Genomic DNA, 20,959 nt, shown 5'->3' with positions numbered 1-20,959 from the left:
TGTGTCCCACGCTGGTTCGTAACGTGATCTGGTACGGATGCATGACCGGAAGCCTTCACTTAAACAAGTCCACTTAAACAAATGTGGCTAGCATCGAATGTCGAACACTTAATGAGCTATTGATTTTGGGGAATTCTTTACCGCTACAAGTTAAAGTAGCCACTAAAATACTGTATGGACATAAGGAAGTCTCTTGCCAAGTCAAAAAATTCACAGTAACGTGCGAAAAAGCTGAGCATTCTTGGTAATGAGAACATGAAAGCTAATTGATCTGAGGATTCCTCGTATGCCACAGAATCGGGCAGTACTTATATCCACGTATGATCTACGAAATCGACGATCTTGAAGAGAATCTGAATCTTCAACGAAAAAGTATGGCTCATAAAAACATATATCAACTGCTTTCCTATTTTCTTCTCGAATCCTATCCATAACTCAAATAGCTTGGAGATTGAAATTAGCATATCTCATTGTTTTTGTACATTAAAGTTTAGTGCAAACTTTGAAATGCACTCAAAATTACCGAGTTCGGTAGGTTCACTGGTATGCAGTCGGTGTACAGTGTATTCATATAGCTTTACAAACATACCTAAAATGTAGATCACTACCTCCAAAAAATAATATTGTAAACTTATCCTTCCTAGATCTTGGGCCCCAGTATCTCTGCATATATGTTTATGTATATTCGCATATATATGAAGGAATACAGGGACTGAAGAACATAAATGGTAGAACTTTTAATTGATGAAATCGTAACTTACTAACTACCTCTCAGCAGCCCGCAAGTGGCTTTGAGAAAAATCCTACTTCTCACTAGGGTCAAAAGAAGGTTATAAATTAGTGTGAAGAACTAGGATTAGGATTAAGTTACAGTTAGGGCTAGGGGTTAAAGTTAGGGTTTTCATCACATATCGACGCTTTATAATTCCCACATGTATTTTAACTGTGTGGACAAGCGAACTTAGTGCCGAAATCCAAGACTTGCTATCTTTAATTCCATAATTTAGTCCACAAATTATAGTCTCGCCATATCTCGAGTGATTGACTTAAAAGTCATTACTCACCAAAAAGTTAGTTGAGTCTAGTTCTAGAAAACCTTCTAAACCTCTCCGCAAGCTTACTGCTCTGGAATCCACGGAAAGTTAGGACATCTTAGGTTCATAATTATCATTAGTTAATTTAAGTGCTGTAACTTACTGAGTCTTTTTGTCGGGGAAGTAAGTTTACTTTAGTTAGTCTATCATCACACAAAGTTTACAAATTCAAAGGACCAAATAAATTGCGACTTTTTAAAATATCGTCATCCGGCTTATGCTCGCTAGCACGTATTTGACCAGCGACTGAAGTAACTCACCTTCAGGCTGAAATCACTCCATCTACGAGACAGGAAAAAACGGAAATCAGCATAAGTAAAAAGCTGCTGAGATCATCCGTACTCAATTATATCTAAACAATTAGTGTTAAACCTATCCACAACTCTCGAAGTAATCAGCTTTCCGTAGTGAGAAACGGAAAGAAAATAATCTTTATTAGCTAAAATCTGCTCTGCCGTAGAGATCGAGTTTTGTCTTTCCTGTCTAAGCAAAACGAAAATCCGAACAACAATGGCTTCATTAAATTACCATTCAGCAATATTTGACCAAATATCTACAAAAGTTGGTCACCAACGTTTGGACCTGTTGTTTTTTGGTAGCTTGCAACTAAACTACGTCAATACGTCTATCGTTTCTTTATGTACCAGGTACTTCGAGTGGTTTTGTAGAGCAAGTAGTATTCAACTGCTTTAGCGACACACCAAACAGTATCACTTACTATGGGAATTTTATATGCTTGTCCCGATACTATTTGTGTATAGATCTCATTTAGGGTACTTGCTTTGTTTGAGGGTAGATTGGATTTATTATCACCAAGCTCTGACAATCAAGAGTATTTCCCTGGAATTGTTGGTCAAATTATCACCGCTCCCATCTGAAAATATCGTTTCTCTCAACATTGAAGTGTATTTCCAAGGAGCGTTCACTAGGTAGTTAAGGCTCTCTGATTTCAACCTTTGGATTATAAATTCAAATTTTGACTGAATTACCACAGTTTAGGCACTCAAATAGCTTCGCTTACTTTGAAACATCAATGATTGGCTCAAAGCCCAATACACATACTTGATTTACTGTTAGCAATTACTCAGCTCCTTCTGCCCGGTTAGTTCTTTTCTATATAAGCAATAGTTTCTGTCTTCTTACTGGTTCTTCATTAATAAGTATATTTCTGTATGTACAAAACATGTTTCTATGCATAATATACTAATCTTTTCAATATACAATGTCATATATATCTGACCAGTGTTTCACTGTTATAGAATTAGCTGGCTATAGTGGTACTGTAACTAATCTGTAAGTATTAAAATAACACAATAGTTAGAAACATCCAGTTATAATGTCGAAACTTTAGTTTTTAAACCAACATTTTTTGGTTACAAATCCACAGACTATTTTAATAAACTGGCCAAATTTTTCAATTATTTTAACTGCTGCTTCATGTTGAGTTAGAGCTGATCAGCACCCATTATACTCCTCATCAAACTAACCTTATGATAAATTGATATCCACTTGGTACGTCATAGGTAACAGAAATTACTTCAAAAAATACACTCGGGAATTGCGTACTGTGTTTCTTTCAAAACTGGTAAACACCACCTTTTAGTTAAAACGCAACTTTCCATAATATTCGTATTTATTTACAGCACATATCATCAAGATCGCTCGTTATCTTGTCGCAAGAAATACAAAATAAATCGGAAAAGTCCTAGCAGTGGTTAAAAACCAGTTCATCAAATTATTGACTGATGGTCTAAGCTATCTCATGGGTGCAGACGTATTAGTTGATTGACAGTACTTTTAAGAAATGATTGAGGACGTTGAATTACAGAGCACTTAGTTGTAGTAGTCCGAATGTGTTTATTCCTTGTCTTTGGTTAATCGTTGAGTTAATTATCTGTTAGCGAGATATAGATTGAATTAAAGCGTACCCCATACAGGATTGTTTTTTGGCACGTTGATTGTCCCATTCCTAGCTAGTTTGCGCTAGTATTTAATTGGAGATGAGAATATTCTCGTATAAAATCATAGACTTACTAACGTTCCTCTTACTGTTATTCATTCTCATTCAATGTAGTTTATTTGGAATGTAATTACGAACCTGTCTAAGCCCTGTTCTACTTTTGGAGACTGGTTAAATGAGTGTCTGAAAAATACCAAATACTAAGGGTCGGAGGGTCTACCTAGGAGAGTTGGAAAACCCTAATTCCAAACCAGTAATGGTTATGGGCTCCAGTATCCTGATGAAACAAATGCCGTATGAACCAATCGTCGGTCACCGGCTACCATGGGACTGCATCTCCTTACGATGCTCCACTACCTTGTGGATTAGGCCTTTAGGTCAAAGACCCGGAGTATGGCCCCCTAAGAAAATCACATGCTTCGGCCTAGACACCCGGGCAGTATCATAGCTCTCACATAATCAAATGAAATGACACTTTTTGTGTGGTGCATATATATCTGGTGCCTGTTTGTACCAATATTTATGTGTTCAGATAAAAATAACAATAATAATAAGGGTCGGATAATAAAGGACTTAACGGTATCACTCATAACTTATTTTTATCTCATGTTTTCCTTTTAAACGATTTCTAATGTGTATTTTTCCATCTCATTTCATATCAATTCCTGTGCATTAATTATTATTTTGTTGATTTCCTCTCTGTGTGTTAGTATAAGATGTAGGAACTTCAAATAAATGCATAGTTGTGCCAAATCTTACTATGTTATTTATTATTTATTTAAACAAATAAATATTGGTACAAGGAAGCACCAAATAAATATGCGCCGCACAAATCTCATTTGATTTGTGTGGGGGCTGTGATGCTGACCAGGTGCCCGAACTGAAGCAGGTAGTTTTCTTAGGGGGATACATCCGGAGACTTTGACCTAAAGATCTGATCCACAAGGCAGTGGAGCATCTTAAGGAGATGCAGTCCCATGGTAGCCGGTGACCAACGATTGATTCATACGCCATTTCTTCCATCAGGATACTGGAGATCAACTCCCCTAGGTGAACTTTCCCTGTCCACCGGTGAGGTTAAAGCGCCGGACATTCGCTTTTCATCCTCTCAATTTCGTAAACAACACCCGTGGTGCGAGAAGGCAGTGAGTAGGACTTCCCTGTCAGAGGCTATATATTCGCGTGGCCATATGAGAGCATTTGGAGAGGGAGAGCGGACTCTCACCACTCTCGACCGTACCAGGGCATTTTGGGGCAATCTTATTATAACCGACTAGGAGCTAAACTCGTTGATTTTACGGTCACTTGTTTAAATTTTGTCACGATCCTGTTATTATTCTAACGTAAGTAACCAATCCTATACACATGATTGAATCTACAAGTTATCCTAAACACTAACTATAAAGGAATTCCCATTTAAACTTCCTATCGAGGTAGCACCTTAACAAATTTAAACAAGCTTTTCACAATCAAAAGTTTCATTAATATGGTTGTTTTAAAGTTATTAATTAGCCAGTTTTACAGTATTTTTAAATGTGTCATGTTTTTTTGTTGTTTATAGGCGCAGACTAATTTTTTTTTAAATTATGATATGTTGTTTGTTGCTTTTAACGAATTTAGTTTTTCTGCTTTATACACAATATTATTGTAACTGGGAAGTATTGGTTGGTTCTTCAAATTATCAATGTTTTTCTTACATAGACTTATTTTACAGATTGTCGACATTTCAAAAATGGCGTCTGTAACTGTGGCCAATTTACATGTAAAATGTAGAAATTCTCCATACCCTCGTACTTCTGACATACAAAGATATCCTGTTCCGGATGATAAAGTCAGTTGGAGTGTATCTTGGAGTGAATATCATCCGGTAGCGTACACAGCTCCAGGAATATCTAAAAAGCCATGGGCTGATCCAGATAACCAGTTGAGTATTATTTAATATTATTATTCCTCAAATTACTGTTTCTCTTGGCTGTGTCTTCTATTCATTAGTCTTTTTCACTATTTAAACTACTATTACTTCAAATTCTTCAATTAATCTTGTTACTTTGACCTTGCTATACTGATGTGACATCATGAATTAAAGTACTTCATAGTTGAGGGCCTGATCAACCGTTTCAGCTAGGTGTTTTCCAACTATCCCGTCTTAGATATGAAGTGAATAGTTATAAATACTAACAATATGTGTCCATGTGTTGTTATAAAAGACTTACAAATCATTGCAATGCTAAATACTGGAAAACTCAAACTAAACATATCTACATATTTCTTTCTTTGTCTATCTTTTGAAAAACCAAGAGTCGAGCAGATTGGAATTCCCCGTATTATGTTTATTTATTTATTTAAACACATAAATATTGGTACAATTGGGCACCAGATACAGATGCGCCATACATATCTCATTTGATTTGCTTGAGGGCTATGATACTGCCCAGGTGCCCGGACTGAAGCAGGTGGTTTTCTTAGGGGGCCACACCCTGAGCCTTTGACCGAAAGATCTGATCCACAAGGTAATGGAGGATCGTGAGAAGATGCAATCCCATGGTAGCCGGTGATCAACGATTGATTCGTACGCCATTTGTTCCATCAGGATACTGGAGCCCATATGCGTCGCTGGTTTGGAATCAGGGCTTTCCAACTCCCCTAGGTGGATCCTCCACATCCACCAACCCGGTTAAAGCGCCGAACATTCGCTTTTCGTCCTCTCAATTTCATAAACAACACCCGTGGTGCGAGAAGGCAGTGAGTAGGACTTCCCTGTCAGAGGCTATATATTCGCGTGGCCATGTGAGAGCATTTGGAGAGGGAGAGCGGACTCTCACCACTCTCGACCGTACCAGGGCATTTGGGGGCACCCGTATTATGTACGGTGGGCCGTAAGAATTAGTTGTACCTTCTGATCAGTTAGATGGCCTTCATGATTAAAGATAAGTAGCATATTCTAACTGTTAGAAACGTTTAAACAATATTCTTTTCAAATCATTGTAATTTGAATCCATGTTAAACTGAAATCTGTTGTAATCCTTCACAGTTGATGTTGTGAATTCTTTACTGTAACAAAATTGACAATATTGATTAAAGCAATTGTTATTAAGACTCAGTCAGTCAGTCAGCTACAACGTAGGATAAGTCACATATATACATCGGTCCAAGTTGCCATACCTCGTTAGCACAACAAGATGAACACCGGATTCATAGAAATAGTTAATTTAGTGGTGGTAATATATAAAAGATAGGTAGTATATAAAGATATAGTATAGGAAGGAAGACAGATATGAAGCAATTTTAATCTCAGTTTAAAGGAAGATAAAGAGTGTATACACCTACGCCATTGTAATCAATTGTGAGCCATGTCACTTAGAGTCTCCAACCATTGGTTACGATAGTCACATGGACCCCAACCAAGTAGTCTGCATCTACCAACATGGCTCAGACTAGAAGTTAGTGACTTCAAGCTCTAACGCTACTATAACGCATATCTGCTTCATGCTATATATTAGTTGTCACTAGCTGAAATCACGATAGCTACTTACAAATAGCATTATAAACTAATTTACAAATTTAAAATTAACAATACTACTCAAGTTTACTTATTTACTATGAATAAAACTTGGTAAAAAAGATAAGTACACGTCAATCTAACGAACTTTGAATTATATCACATTATGGAAACTGTGATACTGCCTGTTTATCGAGTTGTGTTAACTTCTTGACAGTTAAGAATGTAGTTATTGACAGAGGTGATTTCAACACCTTCAGTTTTATTATCCAAAGTCAAATCTTTACTTCAAGGAATTACAAATACACAATCATAGATGATCTATTTTGTTAGTAAATATAAATAATTTCATCTTTACCTCCTTATGTCCCGACCGTTGCTGCTACCTTCACGTGGTGGTCGGGCTTGTCTATCGTGATGAACCAATCGAGCTATGCTGGCTGGAACAATCATTCCTCAAGGTCCTACCATACCAGACAGGTCAGTTGAAGAGCGGTGAGACTAAAAGCAGCAATTCCAAGGTCCGAAGGCGAAGTCGTACTGCCGACTGTACAGAGGTGTGACGGCATTAAGGTGTTTCCTTCAGACAACCAGCATAACAGAGTTGCTGCCTTCCCAAGAGGAGGGGTGTGGTTAGAAAATGTCAACACTAAAAATACACACCTTGCCTTATCCCACGGATTCCCGTCTCCGGCGGTAAGGTCCTTTGAAGAACGGAGCTAACACGTCAAAAATCCCCCACAAAAAGGCCGTGCGTGACCGGCCTCAAGCAGTTGTCCCTTGGGCACTGCGTTCACGCTCCCAGGTCGTTATGACCAACACTAATCAAACTTCTTTTTCAGGTCCCTCAAGAAATACCTTTCCACGGTATGGGCAGCCGGAAAGTGATATTAGCCCTCATACCCGTAACTGCACACGAGACCATGTTGGTCACATTCAAATCCTTCTTTACCTCCTTCTTGTAGTTTTTGTATGCAGGATCAATTTCCTTTCCGATCGTCAAAGAAAAAATTATTTGTCATTGAACTGTATATTTTTAACATTTAATTTTAGATTCATTTATGATTAGAGTGAAATTCGTAAATAAGATTAAAAGAAAATCTAAGTCGAACCAACTCATGGACTCAATTATAATGTAATTACTGAATGGTATATGTTATATCTGGATAAAAATGAATGAATGGTAACCTTTAGGAATTATCTATGGACTAATATTATACATATATTCTTATTAGCCCCCGAATGCCCTGGTACGACCGAGAGTGGGAAGAGTCCGCTCTCCCTCTCCAAATGCTCTCATATGGCCACGCGAATATATAGCCTCTGACAGGGAAGTCCTACTCACTGCCTTCTCGCACCACGGGTGTTGTTTACGAAATTGAGAGGACGAAAAGCGAATGCCCGGTGATTTAACCGGGTTGGTTGACACGGAGGATCCACCTAGGGGAGTTGGAAAGCCCTGATTCCAAACCAGCGACGCATATGGGCTCCAGTATCCTGATGGAACAAATGGCGTATGAATCAACCGTTGATCACTGGCTACCATGAGACTGCATCTCCTTACGATGCTCCACTGCCTTGTGGATCAGACCTTTAGGTCAAGGGCTCGGGGTGTGGCCTCACTAAGTAAACCATCTGCTTCCGTTTGAGCACCTGGGCAGTATCTCAGCCCTCACACAAATCAAATGAAATTTGTGCGGCGCATATATATCTACTCTTGATATATTCCCAATTTATTAATAACATTATCTCATAATTACAGCCAGTTTGGGCTTAATCCCGTATAAATGTTATTTTATATTGAATGGTATGATGTGGTCTGATTTCACTTGGATATAAACCAAGTATGTTTGAAATATAGGATCCTTGTCGCGGAGGCTGAGATTGGCGAAAAAAAGACCAATTGGAACTCCAGGCTGATCGTACTGGTGTATGCGTCATTAGTTTGGTCGTATAAGTCAATATATCTAAAGTTGGCAATCGTATATCGCGATGTCGTATAGCTAAAAACATAACAGTATATATGTTTTGAGTAGTATGTATTCGGATTGAAACGGATAAAATTGTGCTACGGTCTGTTATAACAACCAAATAAAATCTATCAACAATACTTGTATTGTACATTCTATAAAGTGTAAAACAACTCCCTCGAAATAACTATCATCTGTATACTTAAAATTATCTTTTTTTTCTATTGTTAGTGATGAAAAATATAAAGCTATTCAGTTTAATAAAATTGATGGAATACTTGATAGAACAAGTTTTATGGGTCAATATAAATTCAGTACTAATGGATTACCATTAAATCCTCGTGGACGTACAGGAATTACTGGACGTGGTGTTCTTGGTCGTTGGGGTCCTAATCATGCTGCTGATCCAATTGTAACACGGTATACATAAATTTAATTATTTAATTTACTCGTTTTCAAAGTATAACTATAAATTATTGATTGTATGTTAGATGACCGATATTAAGCGGTTGGTTAAACCATAGTAGGCGTAGGGGATTCATTTATTATTTATTTATTTAAACACATAAATATTGGTACAATGAAGCACCAGATACATATGCGCCACACAAATCTCATTTGATTTGCGTGAGGGCTGTGATACTGACCAGATGCCCAAACTAAAGCAGGTGGTTTTCTTAGGTCACACCCCGAGCCTTTGACCGAAAGATCTGATCCACAAAGCAATGGAGCATCGTGAGGAGATGCAGTCTCATGGTAGCCGGTGATCAACGGTTAATTCATACGCCATTTGTTCCCTCAGGATCTTAGAACCCATGTGCATCATTGGTTTGAAATTAGGGTTTTCCAACTCCCCTATGTGGACTTTCCGTGTCCACCAACCCGGTTAAAGCGCCGAACATTCGCTTTTCATCCTCTCAATTTCATAAACAACACTCGTGGTGCGAGAAGGCAGTGAGTAAGATTTCCCTGTCAGAGGCTATATATTCGCGTGGCCATGTGAGAGCATTTGGAGAGGGAGAGCGGACTCTTCCCACTCTCGGCCGTACCAGGGCATTTGGGGGCCGTAGGGGATTCAAAGTTACGGCTTGATATTTGATAGATAAGTACTTTAGTTACTATTCTGATTACTTATCTATTGTAATAACTAAGTGATTCTCATTATCTAGATCATGAGATATCATAAATTCGATAAATCAAGTACAAAAAACCATATAATATTAACGTATAATCATGAATTGTTCTTACTAAGACAATTCCTTTGGATGATATAAAGGAATGCCAACAGATGGTATTGCATTTTAACTATTGAACCTATCTTGTATATACTACTACCACCACCACCACTAAATTAACTACTTCTATGAATCTGGTGTTCATCTTGTTGTTCTAACGAGGTATGGCAACTTGAACCAATGCACATGTGTGCCTTGTCCTACGTTGTAGCTGACTAACTGACTCACTGATTGAACTTTTTTTGACTAATTCATTCTTCTTTGTACTTTAAGTTTTTGTTTTAATCATTCATCATTATGTAATAATTTATTTCATTAATTAAATGATAAATAATAAAAATTGAAGTACAAAATGGTAGCTGAAAAGAATACAATAGAAAATGAAAGTAAATTAATACAATCATTTAGTTGAGGATACTAGATCACCGGAAATCATTTGATAAATGTCTTATTTTTGTAATTTGAAAAGTACACGTTTTTACCTCCAGATTGTATTTCCTACTTGAGAGGACCCTAAGTGTCATTGGTTTGTTGACTCTTAATACGCTATTGGTGACGTTTCACAAAGACTTTTTTATTCTGTATATATGCTTGAATTGTTCGCGCTCCTGGATGCTTGTGGAATATACTTTCCCTCATCTAAACCCGAACTCCTCTCTCTAGTTAGCAGGGCGGGGACGCATTGGAATGGTTTAGTTTGTCTTGTTTTTGTGTCGCTGATCCTTCCTCCGTTCGCCGATCTTAGGTGGTCTTTTAATCTCTTCAAACAGCATATTTTGATACTATTATCTAATATATACATTAGACTCTTAGTATCCCAAAATTTTTTCTTCAATTGACCTCACCTTTATTAGAACAATCAATTAAAATCTATCAGATCCTTCAGTAAAGTGAATGAATCATCTGTACTCTGAAAGTAAATCAAATAGTCAAATTATCGCATCGAATTCAAAATGCTGACTACAATATAAGTGAACCTCTTATGTTGTAGAACAATAATAAATTCAGTTGTGACAGTCGTTTGGACTGTATATTATAATGATAATTTTGTTATTTTTCATTAACCCATGTACCAGACACAGATTTTCTACTAGATTTTAACTCATATTCGAAATGTGAAGGTTAGTAATACTACTCAGTTATCCACACCAAATTGGCCCCCAAATGCCCTGGTATGGCAGAGAGTGCGGCGAGTCCGCTCTCCCTCTCGAAATGTTCTCACATGGCCACGCGTATATTGCCCCTGCCAGGGAAGTCCTACTCACTGCCTTCTCGCACCACGAGTGTTGTTTATGAAATTGAGAGGATGAAAAGCGAATGTTCGGCGCCTTAACCGGGTTGGTGGACACGGAAAGTCCACCTAGGGGAGTTGGAAAACTCTCATTCCAAACCAATGGTCTGCATTTGCTCCAGTATCCTGAGGGAACAAATGGCGTGTTGGTCACCGACTACCATAGGACTGCATCTCTTTATGTTGCTCCACTGCCTTGTGGATCAGACCTTTGAGTCAAAGGCTCTGGGTGTGGCCCCCTAAGAAAACCACCTGCTTCAGTTTGAGCACCAGGGCAGTATCACAGCCCTCACACAAATCAAATGATATTTGTGTGGTGCATATGTATCTAGTGTTTCCCTGTATCAATATTTATGTGTTCAAATAATAATAATAAATAACACCAAATTAAGTGAAATGGAGTTTAGACCTACCATGTAATAGCTAAAAGTCGAATCCTATAACGGCTAAACTACCTCTTAGTCAATTATATGAATTGAAATCACGAACAATGAAGTAATTTCATTTATTCTTTATCCTTTTCTTAAATATTGGACTCAATATTATTCTATTCTATTACACCATACATGTTCCATTTTGAAACTATTTTTCACATTCTTAGTTTCCCACTGCGAATAATGTATTATTACTGCTACTTGTTTAGAGTTATTTATTTATTTATTTTATTTAAACACATAAATATTGATACAAGGAGGCACCAGATATATATGCGCCACACAAATTTCATTTGATTTGTGTGAGGGCTGTGATACTGCCCGGGTGCCCAAACCGAAACAGGTGGTGACCACATCCGGTGCCTTTGATCTAAAGGTCTGATCCACAATGTAGTGGAGCATCGTGAAGAGATGCATTCCCATGGTAGCCGGTGACCAACAACTGGTTCATACGCCATTTGTTCCCTCAGGATATTGGAGCCAGCCCATGTGCACCATTGGTTTGGAATCAGGGTTTCTCAACTCCCCAAGGTGGACTTTCTGTGTCCACCAACCCGATTAAAGCGCCGGACATTCGCTTTTCATCCTCTCAATTTTGTAAACAACACCCGTGGTGCGAGAAGGCAGTTAGTAGGACTTCCCTGGGAGAAGCTATTTACGCGTGGCCATATAAGAGCATATGGAGAGGCAGAGCGAATTCTCCCCACTCTCGACCGTACCAGGACATTTGGCGGCTTTGTTTAGAGACATCAACTATATTTTCCTCAAGTCATATGTTGTCTATGGTTAGCTGATTCTATCATATGTTCATTCTACACTTGTTGCATTGGATCGAAAAAGTTATTGTTTACTTTAAAAAAATAAAATCCTTAGTTAGTAGGTAATGATGTATTTCTTTTTGAGGCAATTATTACAATTACAAAATTGCTAGTTTTCTTCGGGTGATAAATGTTTACCTTTTGTACCATGGAAACAAAATTAATCCAGATGGAAACTTGACAACTCAGGCAGTCGATGTTTAAATAAAACTACTGGACGTCCAATTCTTCAGTTTGTTTCTATTCGTCGGAAAGATTCTGGTCAATGGGCTATCCCTGGAGTAAGTCAAATTATATTCTGTTAAGTGCATGTATACATATATATATATCATAATGTAAAACGGTCATCATCTTCTAAATGTCACCTTTCATCTATGGTGATATAATTGTCTTGTCTTCTTTTTCATTGTTCAGAATATCCTCAGGACTTACGTTCTTCAATCGCTTAGTTGTTTTATGCTCTGCCCAAGTTGTGTACATAAACAATTACCCAAAGTTTATTTCATTACTCATCTAAACAATAAAGCACAAGCGACATTTTGCGTTCGATGTTTTCATCAGTATAAAAGGTTGATCGTCCCATTATATCTTCATAAGTTGACCCAGAATTTCGATGGCGGATGGTCTCGTATTGATTAGATAAACTATGTATTAGATAACGGGTCCCCACTTCTTTTTGAATGGTTCATTAACATTTACTCTTTCTTAACTTATTGCTTAATACTAGTTTATTGATTGTGCTTTTGTGGAAGGGGGGTGTATCATTGTTACTTACATAGTACCCTTTTCCATAAGTAATATAGGTAATATTATGGCTACATGGATTCTTATCAACTCCACATAGTTCCTCAATTTCTATGCTATAATTAGGCGTACCTTGTAATCTGCATATTTCTCCGTTTTGTCAAAGAAATAAAATTATTTAATTACTTAATTATCATATAGTTGAAATCATAAGTCAATTGAAGCTAGACCACCGTAGAAAACCTGGAAGCACTGGACGGCCATTTCGTCCTATTGTGGGACTCTCCAGCAGTGCGCATCCACGATCCCGCCTGGTGAGATTCGAACCCAGGACCTATCAGTCTCGCGCGCGAGCGCTTAACCACTAGACCACTGAGCCGGCTGGTATCCAACGGTGTTAATTATCACATTGTAATGTGGGCCCTATTGATTTATTTAAAGAATCTATAAAAAACGTTTTATATTAAATACGATTTACAAGACAAAAATACAGTTATAAAAGGTAAATTTACTTGCCAATTTAGGAATCATCCAATTAGGATTAAAAAAATTTCAATGACTTATTTTCTAAATTCCTTTAGGAAATTTTCAAAGGATTTTGATTGGTCAGAGTGTTTTCAACAATTTTCATGGCTTTTCCTAGGAATTATAGAGGATTCCCATCGATGTTATGATGTATATCATCTTTAAATATTAGAATGATTTATTACGTAATCTAGCGGGTATTTCTAAGATTGATATCTGCGACTCTGTCTATTCGGAATATTTCGGCGAGGAAAAACATTAATGCCATATAGAGAATGGTCCCTCTAAAGATATAAGCTTAAAGACTTATAAACAGGTTAAACCTGATGATCATGAAAATTAGAATGAAATGAATTAAAAAGATTTGAAATTATATCAAACCTCAAAACTTAATGGAACTTGGGATCTAGAGTTCTTATAATCTGTATGGCTGTGTCACAGGATCAAGCTGTGCTATTCAGTAGTTAAGGCTTTCGAATTATGGCAATCAAATCATAGGTTCTAACCACACTCCATCTATTTTGTAAGCAGAGATGGATAGTGGCTAGCAGTGGAATACAGGACGTGCGTGTCGTCCCATTTGGGACTCGTCAGCTGTATGTACCTGCATCCAGCAGAGTTGATGTTCACTCTGGGACTCAAACCCAGTACTTTTCGCTTCAAACGCCATCTCGTTATCCACTCGGCTACTGAATCCTGATATCCACTTGCTTGTGCAATGGGTGAATTTTAAATTCATTTGGTTTGGACAGCTGAGTAGTATCATTGGCCCTAGCATTTAGAGTGTAGCTCAATCCAAGCATAATAATCTATATTTTACTGATGAATTAATCATGTCGACGTAGACGAAAAATCCTAACCATCTCAGTCATATGAACTAAACACTTCATTATCTTTACCTGTCACTGTACTCCCTAATGTCAGCATCATTCAATCACTTATTTAATATTGTAAGCATATATGCAAATCTAATATTCGTTCTAACTACTTCATATTCTTAATAAGAATTATATTTTATTATTGTATAAAGGGTATGGTAGACGCTGGTGAAAATTATACCTCTACTTTAAAAAGAGAATTTTCTGAAGAAGCTTTAAATTCTACAACAGCTTCATCAAAGGAGTTAGAAGCGATCGTAAAACGTGTTGATGATGCTTTTCATCATGGAGTTGAGGTAAGTATTTGGCCTGGAGAGGAGATTTGTGTATGTACTGTTCTCCCAAAAGATACCCTGTAGATTGTTATTTGTTGGTTAATCCCATAAATAAATAAATGGACTGCTTATCACTTGATAACAATGGTTCTCTGTAGTTCAACAATGTTGTCAACTACATCCAGAAATGAGACAGCTGTCACTGATATCACATTAACTGATACTTGCAGTGTACCATAGATTGAATAAAGTTTTAAAAAAAAGTAAAGTACTTCATTTCGACTTGTCAGTCTGTAAAAGTGTTGTCCTCACGCGACGAAACGTGAAAGTTCTAGATTTCGTCCTGTTATGGGGACTGCAAAACAGTCCACTCCCACAAACTCATGGTAGAGATTAAGGAGAAGGATTCAGTCCTTACGGTGCACTCCTCTTTTACTTAATTGGGCTCTAGATTTGACCACGACGCGCTATGCTGACTAGTGTAGGGGATGGTTGGAAGAGAGTAAGGGCCGGCCAAACCAAAACATGGCTTCAGTGTTTGAAGTCACTAACTTCTAGTCTAAGCCATGTTGGTAGATGCAGACTACCTGGTTGGGGTCCACGTGACTATCGTAACCAATGGTTGGAGACTCTTGGTGACATGGCTCATAACCGATCACAATGACATAGGCGTGTACACTCCTTATCTTCCCTTAAACCTTGAGATTAAAATTGCTTCATATCTGTCTTCCTTCCTATACTATATCCTTATATACAATCTTTCTTTATGTACTACCACCACTAAATTAACTAGTTCTATGAATTCGGTGTTCGTGCTAACGAGGTATGGCAACTTGGACCGATGCATATATGTGCCTGGTCCTACGTTGTAACTGACTGACTGACTAGATTTGATGCCCTCTTTACCTACTTCTATCTGAACAACCGATTATTGTCACTAGCCTTCATACTCAAATTCACTTTAGTACCCGATGTTCATTTGATGTTATTGATGACAATTATCCTAGCCCAACTAAGAATTACACTGATAATGGCTCTCGTCAGAAATTCGGTGAACTAATTCTTCACAGCTGGTCACTAGTAAACACATGATTACTGTTTACGATAAGTGATGTGTAGAAATATGTGTCCATGGACTGATTTAAATTATTAGTTAATCGTCGCTGTAAATTTTATGGATTAACTTAAGTTGAAAATGTATAAACTGTTAGAAATTCTGGCTTAATATTGTTGGTATATCATCGTCTGCCGACTATACCTGAGGATCTTCGGATCTATCTCCTGTATTGATTCGTGAATCCACACTACTAAGGAGTTTAATTCATTAGTCGATCTAAGCTAGATCACCATTAGAAACCTGGAAGCACTGGATGGTCGCTCCTTGGTCCTATTACGGATCTCCTCATTAGTGCACATCCACGATCTCCCATATGTGGGACTTGAACTCAGGACCTTCGGTCTCGCGCACCAACACTTAATCTGTGAACTATTGGACCGGTATCCGACGGTGTTAGTGTCTAACTTCAATCGATATATAATCTTGTGCAACCCATCATAAATTGTCTGAGGTGGGTAACTTTCTCGCACCCGATACGGATTGGACTCCACTGGTTACGGCTTCTCATTAGAACTTCAGGAAGTTAGTCACTAGTGAGCACATGATTATTATCAGTATGGTAATTTGCAGAGAGTGTAATATTTTAACAGTTGAATTCACTAGTCTATCTAAGCTAGACCACCATTGAAACATTCGTGCATGAGACCGAAGGTCCTTGATTCAAATCCCGCGTGTGCGATTGTGAATGTGTAGTGCTAAGAAGTCCCATACTAGGACAAAACAGTCATCCGGTGCTTCTAGATATTTAATAATAGTCTAGCTTTAATTGATTCATAAATTCAATAATTATTAGAATATTACCATCTTCACAAATCTTCATACTGATTATATAAATTTATAATCAGAAGGGGTTTTGTGGAGATTTCAATTATTTTCATAGTTGAAATCATGAGTCAATTGAAACTAGACCACCATGAAAAACCTGGAAGAACTAGATGACCGTTTTGTCCTATTATGGGACTCCTCAGCAGTGCGCATCCACGATCGTATGCTCACAAGTGACTGACTTTAAGAGATGTTTCCTGGAGTTCTAGTGGGAAGCAGTGACCAGTGGAGTTCAACCACATCTGTTGTGAGATATTAACTCATTGAAGTCAATCGGTAAACGGTTGCTCAAACTTCGTGGATTGGTTGAAGTTAGACATTAACACCGTTGCATATCGGCTCAGTGATCTATTGGTTAAGTACTGTGGCGCGAGACTGTTAGGTCCTGGGTTCGAATCTCGCGAGGTGGAATCGTGGATGCTCACTGCCAAGTAGGAGTCCCACAATAGGACAAAACGGTCGTCCAATGCTTCCAGGTTTTCCATAGTGGTCTAACTTCAATTGACTCATGATTTCAACTATATAAATTTAGTTCATAAACCACCGAAACAAAGAAATACCAGAGAACGTTTTTGTTTATTTGCTTCTAATAATCTATTCATAATAATAATAAAAGGTATTTGTAATACACATCTATATTATAAAGATAGATACATTATCTTTCTATCTAAATAATAAATAGAATTCTAATTATGAACTATTAAAATAAACTAAAAAAAAATTTTTTTTTAAATTTTATTCTTTCTCTTGTTACTATGTATCTGTGTGTGTGTGTATGTGCGTGTGTGTGTGTTTTTTCTCTCTTTTTTTTGTTTGTTTGTTTCTTTTCATATTGATTAATTTTTTGATATCAATAGAGGTTTGAATAGTTAAGATGAAGATGATGATGATGAGTTGATTGAAATGAGATCATTATGGTAAAATTGAAAGTACGAATATTAGTTAAAGAATAGTTAGAATGGATATAAATAAACCATTTGATTAAAGTACAGATTGAGTATACTATTATGAAGGATGATCTTTGAAAAAGTTTATTTATTTATTTATTTAAGCACATAAATATTGGTACGAAGGATCACCAGATACATATGCACTACACAAATCTCATTTGATTTGTATGAAGGTTGTGATACTACCCAGGTGCCCAAACTAAAGCAGGTGGTTTCCTTAGGCGGGCACACTCGGAGCCTTTGACCTAAAGATCTGATCCATAAGGCAGTGAAACATCGTAACGAGATGCAGTCCCATAGTAGCCGGTGACTAACAATTGGTTCATACATCATTTGTTCCTTCAGGATACTGGAGTCCATGTACACCATTGGTTTGGAATCAGGGTTTCTCAACTCCCCTAGGTGGATTTTCCGTTTCCACCAACCCGTTTAAAGTACCGGACATTCGTTTTTCGTCTTTTCAATTTTGTAAAAAACAGTAGTGCCACGAGAAGGCAGTGAGTAGAACTTCCTTGGTGGAGGATATATATTCGCGTGGCCATGTGAGAGTATTTTAAGAGGGAGAGAGAACTCTCCCAACTCTCGGCCGTACCATAGCATTTAGGGGCAATAAAAATTTCGATTATCTGTTAATATATATTTGATCATAAACACCTGCCTTCAATCTACTGTTGATAGTATAATGAAATTATAAAGTGAATAATTCTGACAATAATTTTAAAAGGTATTTAATAAAGATAATAATTCAGTTGGTAGGTTTGTGGTTCTTGATCAATTCAATTGGTTAGGATTATGTTACGTATTCCAAATTATTATTTACTCTGATAAATTAAGCTAGCTAATATAAAGAAGTTAGAAGTTGTTGAATAAAAACAAAGGATATCCGTTCATGAAATCATCAGTTGTTAGTCGGATTCGTATTAAATTAGGCGAATAGTCGAAAATTTGAAAGTTATTACCTCAGGAATTCGTACATATATTTTTAATAGCTATTACGTTCTCATTTTTAAAACATACTATCCCATCGGTTTTCACACTATACATTATTTATTTTCTGACACTAGGACTAGGTGGAAAAGCCAAAGTGGTTAATTTTGTGATATAGTACCGGAGTATGATGGAAAAGTGTATAGAACTGGCATCTGATAGTCCATTACCACGACTTAGAGATTGTATAATTCATTGACATGAGATATTATCAGATATAGCTCAGAATAGAACCCAATAGTGATCATGTAGTAGTAGTAGTAGTACTGTTCTATATTCTTTTAATTAAAGGGTACCCCGTAATTGTATTTCTAACTGAAGTGTATCTTGTATTATATACCATTCTTATTTACTTACTTATTTTATTGTATTCCTTATCTTTTATTTCTTCCCAATTGTTTGTTATCTCGTCATCTATGCAGCCCATGTGTATTCAATAAAGTAAAATTGGTTTGAATAATTTTTTCTGGTTAGCGTTTTCGTTTTAGCTAGTTGGCTTTCTACGGGATAGGGTCGCTAACCCCCACCCTCCCCCTTTATCTGGGATTGGGACTAATAGTAGCCTACCGAGGAGGGAGCTACAGGTGGAGTTAAAGAAAAGTTAGAACTGTTTAATAAATATATACCCCTGTTTTCTAAATCATTTGATGTGATTTCACTGATGACTTCAGTCAGTCAGTCAGCTACAACGTAGGACCAGGCACATATATGCATCGGTTCAAGTTGCCATAACTCATTAGCACAACTAGATGAACACCGGATTCATAGAAGTAGTTAATTTAGTGGTGGTAATATATAAAAGAAAGATCGCATATAAGGATATAGTATAGGAAAGAAGAAATTTATGCAACAATTTTAACCTCAAGGTTTAAGAGAAGATAAAGAGTGTATACACCTATGCCATTGTGATCTACCAACATGGCTTAAACTAGAATTTAGTGACTTCAAGCACTGATGACCTACATATCCTTTTTGCCATTTATAAGCTATAGTTCATTAGTCTTAAAAAAAACTGTTAAGCAAATTTTTATTACAAATATCTTAGTTTTGTATATAATGAAACTTGATGTTCATATTATGTTGGTAAATAAAGTAGGATGACTTAGTCGTCGCTTACTCTAGTGTTCTAATTTGTTATACTGGGTAAAAAATTTGGTTTGCTTAAGCAATCGATTGTTCACGTATACTGTTGCTATGTCAGTGAAGAAAAAAAAATCATAACAGATCTTATATGTGAGGATATAATTTAACTTCCTGGTTGTTAATTGAACTTAAATCGTTATCTTTGGTTAGATGACTTTTCGGTGACAACATGGTTCGAAATCATACAACTTCATCCACGCAAATTTATACAACGATCTACATTGTATATGACCAAATTTGTTTTGATGATGATCACTCAGCTATAAACATCTAGAATTAATAACAAGTTAATGATGTTTCAAATGGTTCATATTAACTAGATATTCAATTGTTGTTTTCTAATGTCCGTTGCTTTCGAACACTTACATAGACTAAGTGCATTAATGGTTCATTATAGACCGAATGTTAGACAATAAATTTGCACAAGCTATGCAATTATGTACGATACTAGACGAATCCAGACAGGAATATGTGAGTGATGACTCTTCTCCTTCATACGAAGCCCTCCACAAACCTCTATTTCTCACATTCTATATGTATCCTCTCAACAACATGTGAGCCGTCTAAATTTCTCCAACATACTGATTCATTTTCTCATGTATCATTTTTGCCTCCAAATGCCTTGGTACGGCCCATAGTGGGAAAAGTTCGCTCTCCCTCTCGAAATGCTCACACATGGTCACGAGTATATAGCCTCTGCCAGGGAAGTCCTACTCACTGCCTTCTCGCACCACGGGTGTTGTTCACGAAATTGACAAAACGAGAAATGAATGTCCGGTGCTTTAACCGAGTTGTTGGACACGGAAAGTCCATCTAAAGGAGTTAGAAAACCTTGAATCCAAACCAATGGTGTACATGGACTGCAGTATCCTGAGGGAACAAATGGCGTATGAATCAATCGTTGATCACCGGCTACTATGGGACTGCATCTCCTCGTCCTATTTTTGAGACTCCTCCCCAGTGCTTCGGTTGAGTCATGATATCAACTACTAAAATTATTATAATATACATTAAAACCCTTTCTGATAGATCATTATGGGTTTTAAAAATGATAATTATTTATTAAGAAAAAAACGGATAGTAGTGATGAATAAAAGGTATGGAAGACTTGTGTGTAATAAAACGATAAGTGCATTACTCCTATCACTTCTACACTAATTCACCTACGTTTTCAGATCAAGAAATGAAATGATTTCACTAGCCAAATGAACGAA

The 20,959-nt window shown here is 37.1% G+C and overlaps 1 protein-coding gene across 1 annotated transcript in view; it reads left to right on the top strand.

Annotated features, from left to right (window-relative positions):
- The first annotated feature begins 511 nt into the window (after positions 1-511).
- Smp_138760 (hypothetical protein) overlaps positions 512-20,959 on the top strand; it is a 23,581-nt gene continuing 3,133 nt past the window's right edge. Inside the window, exons 1-5 of the mRNA XM_018791346.1 lie at positions 512-531; positions 4,756-4,977; positions 8,755-8,943; positions 12,471-12,582; positions 14,601-14,744. Coding sequence (XP_018645484.1) covers positions 4,787-4,977; positions 8,755-8,943; positions 12,471-12,582; positions 14,601-14,744 — 636 coding nt within the window. The 5' untranslated portion in view covers positions 512-531; positions 4,756-4,786. The remainder of the gene's footprint in view (positions 532-4,755; positions 4,978-8,754; positions 8,944-12,470; positions 12,583-14,600; positions 14,745-20,959) is intronic.

The sequence above is a fragment of the Schistosoma mansoni genome (genome assembly GCF_000237925.1).
Source record: "Schistosoma mansoni, WGS project CABG00000000 data, chromosome 3 unplaced supercontig 0083, strain Puerto Rico, whole genome shotgun sequence".
Lineage (NCBI taxonomy): Eukaryota > Metazoa > Platyhelminthes > Trematoda > Strigeidida > Schistosomatidae > Schistosoma > Schistosoma mansoni.
This window is presented reverse-complemented; position numbering and strand designations above follow the sequence as displayed.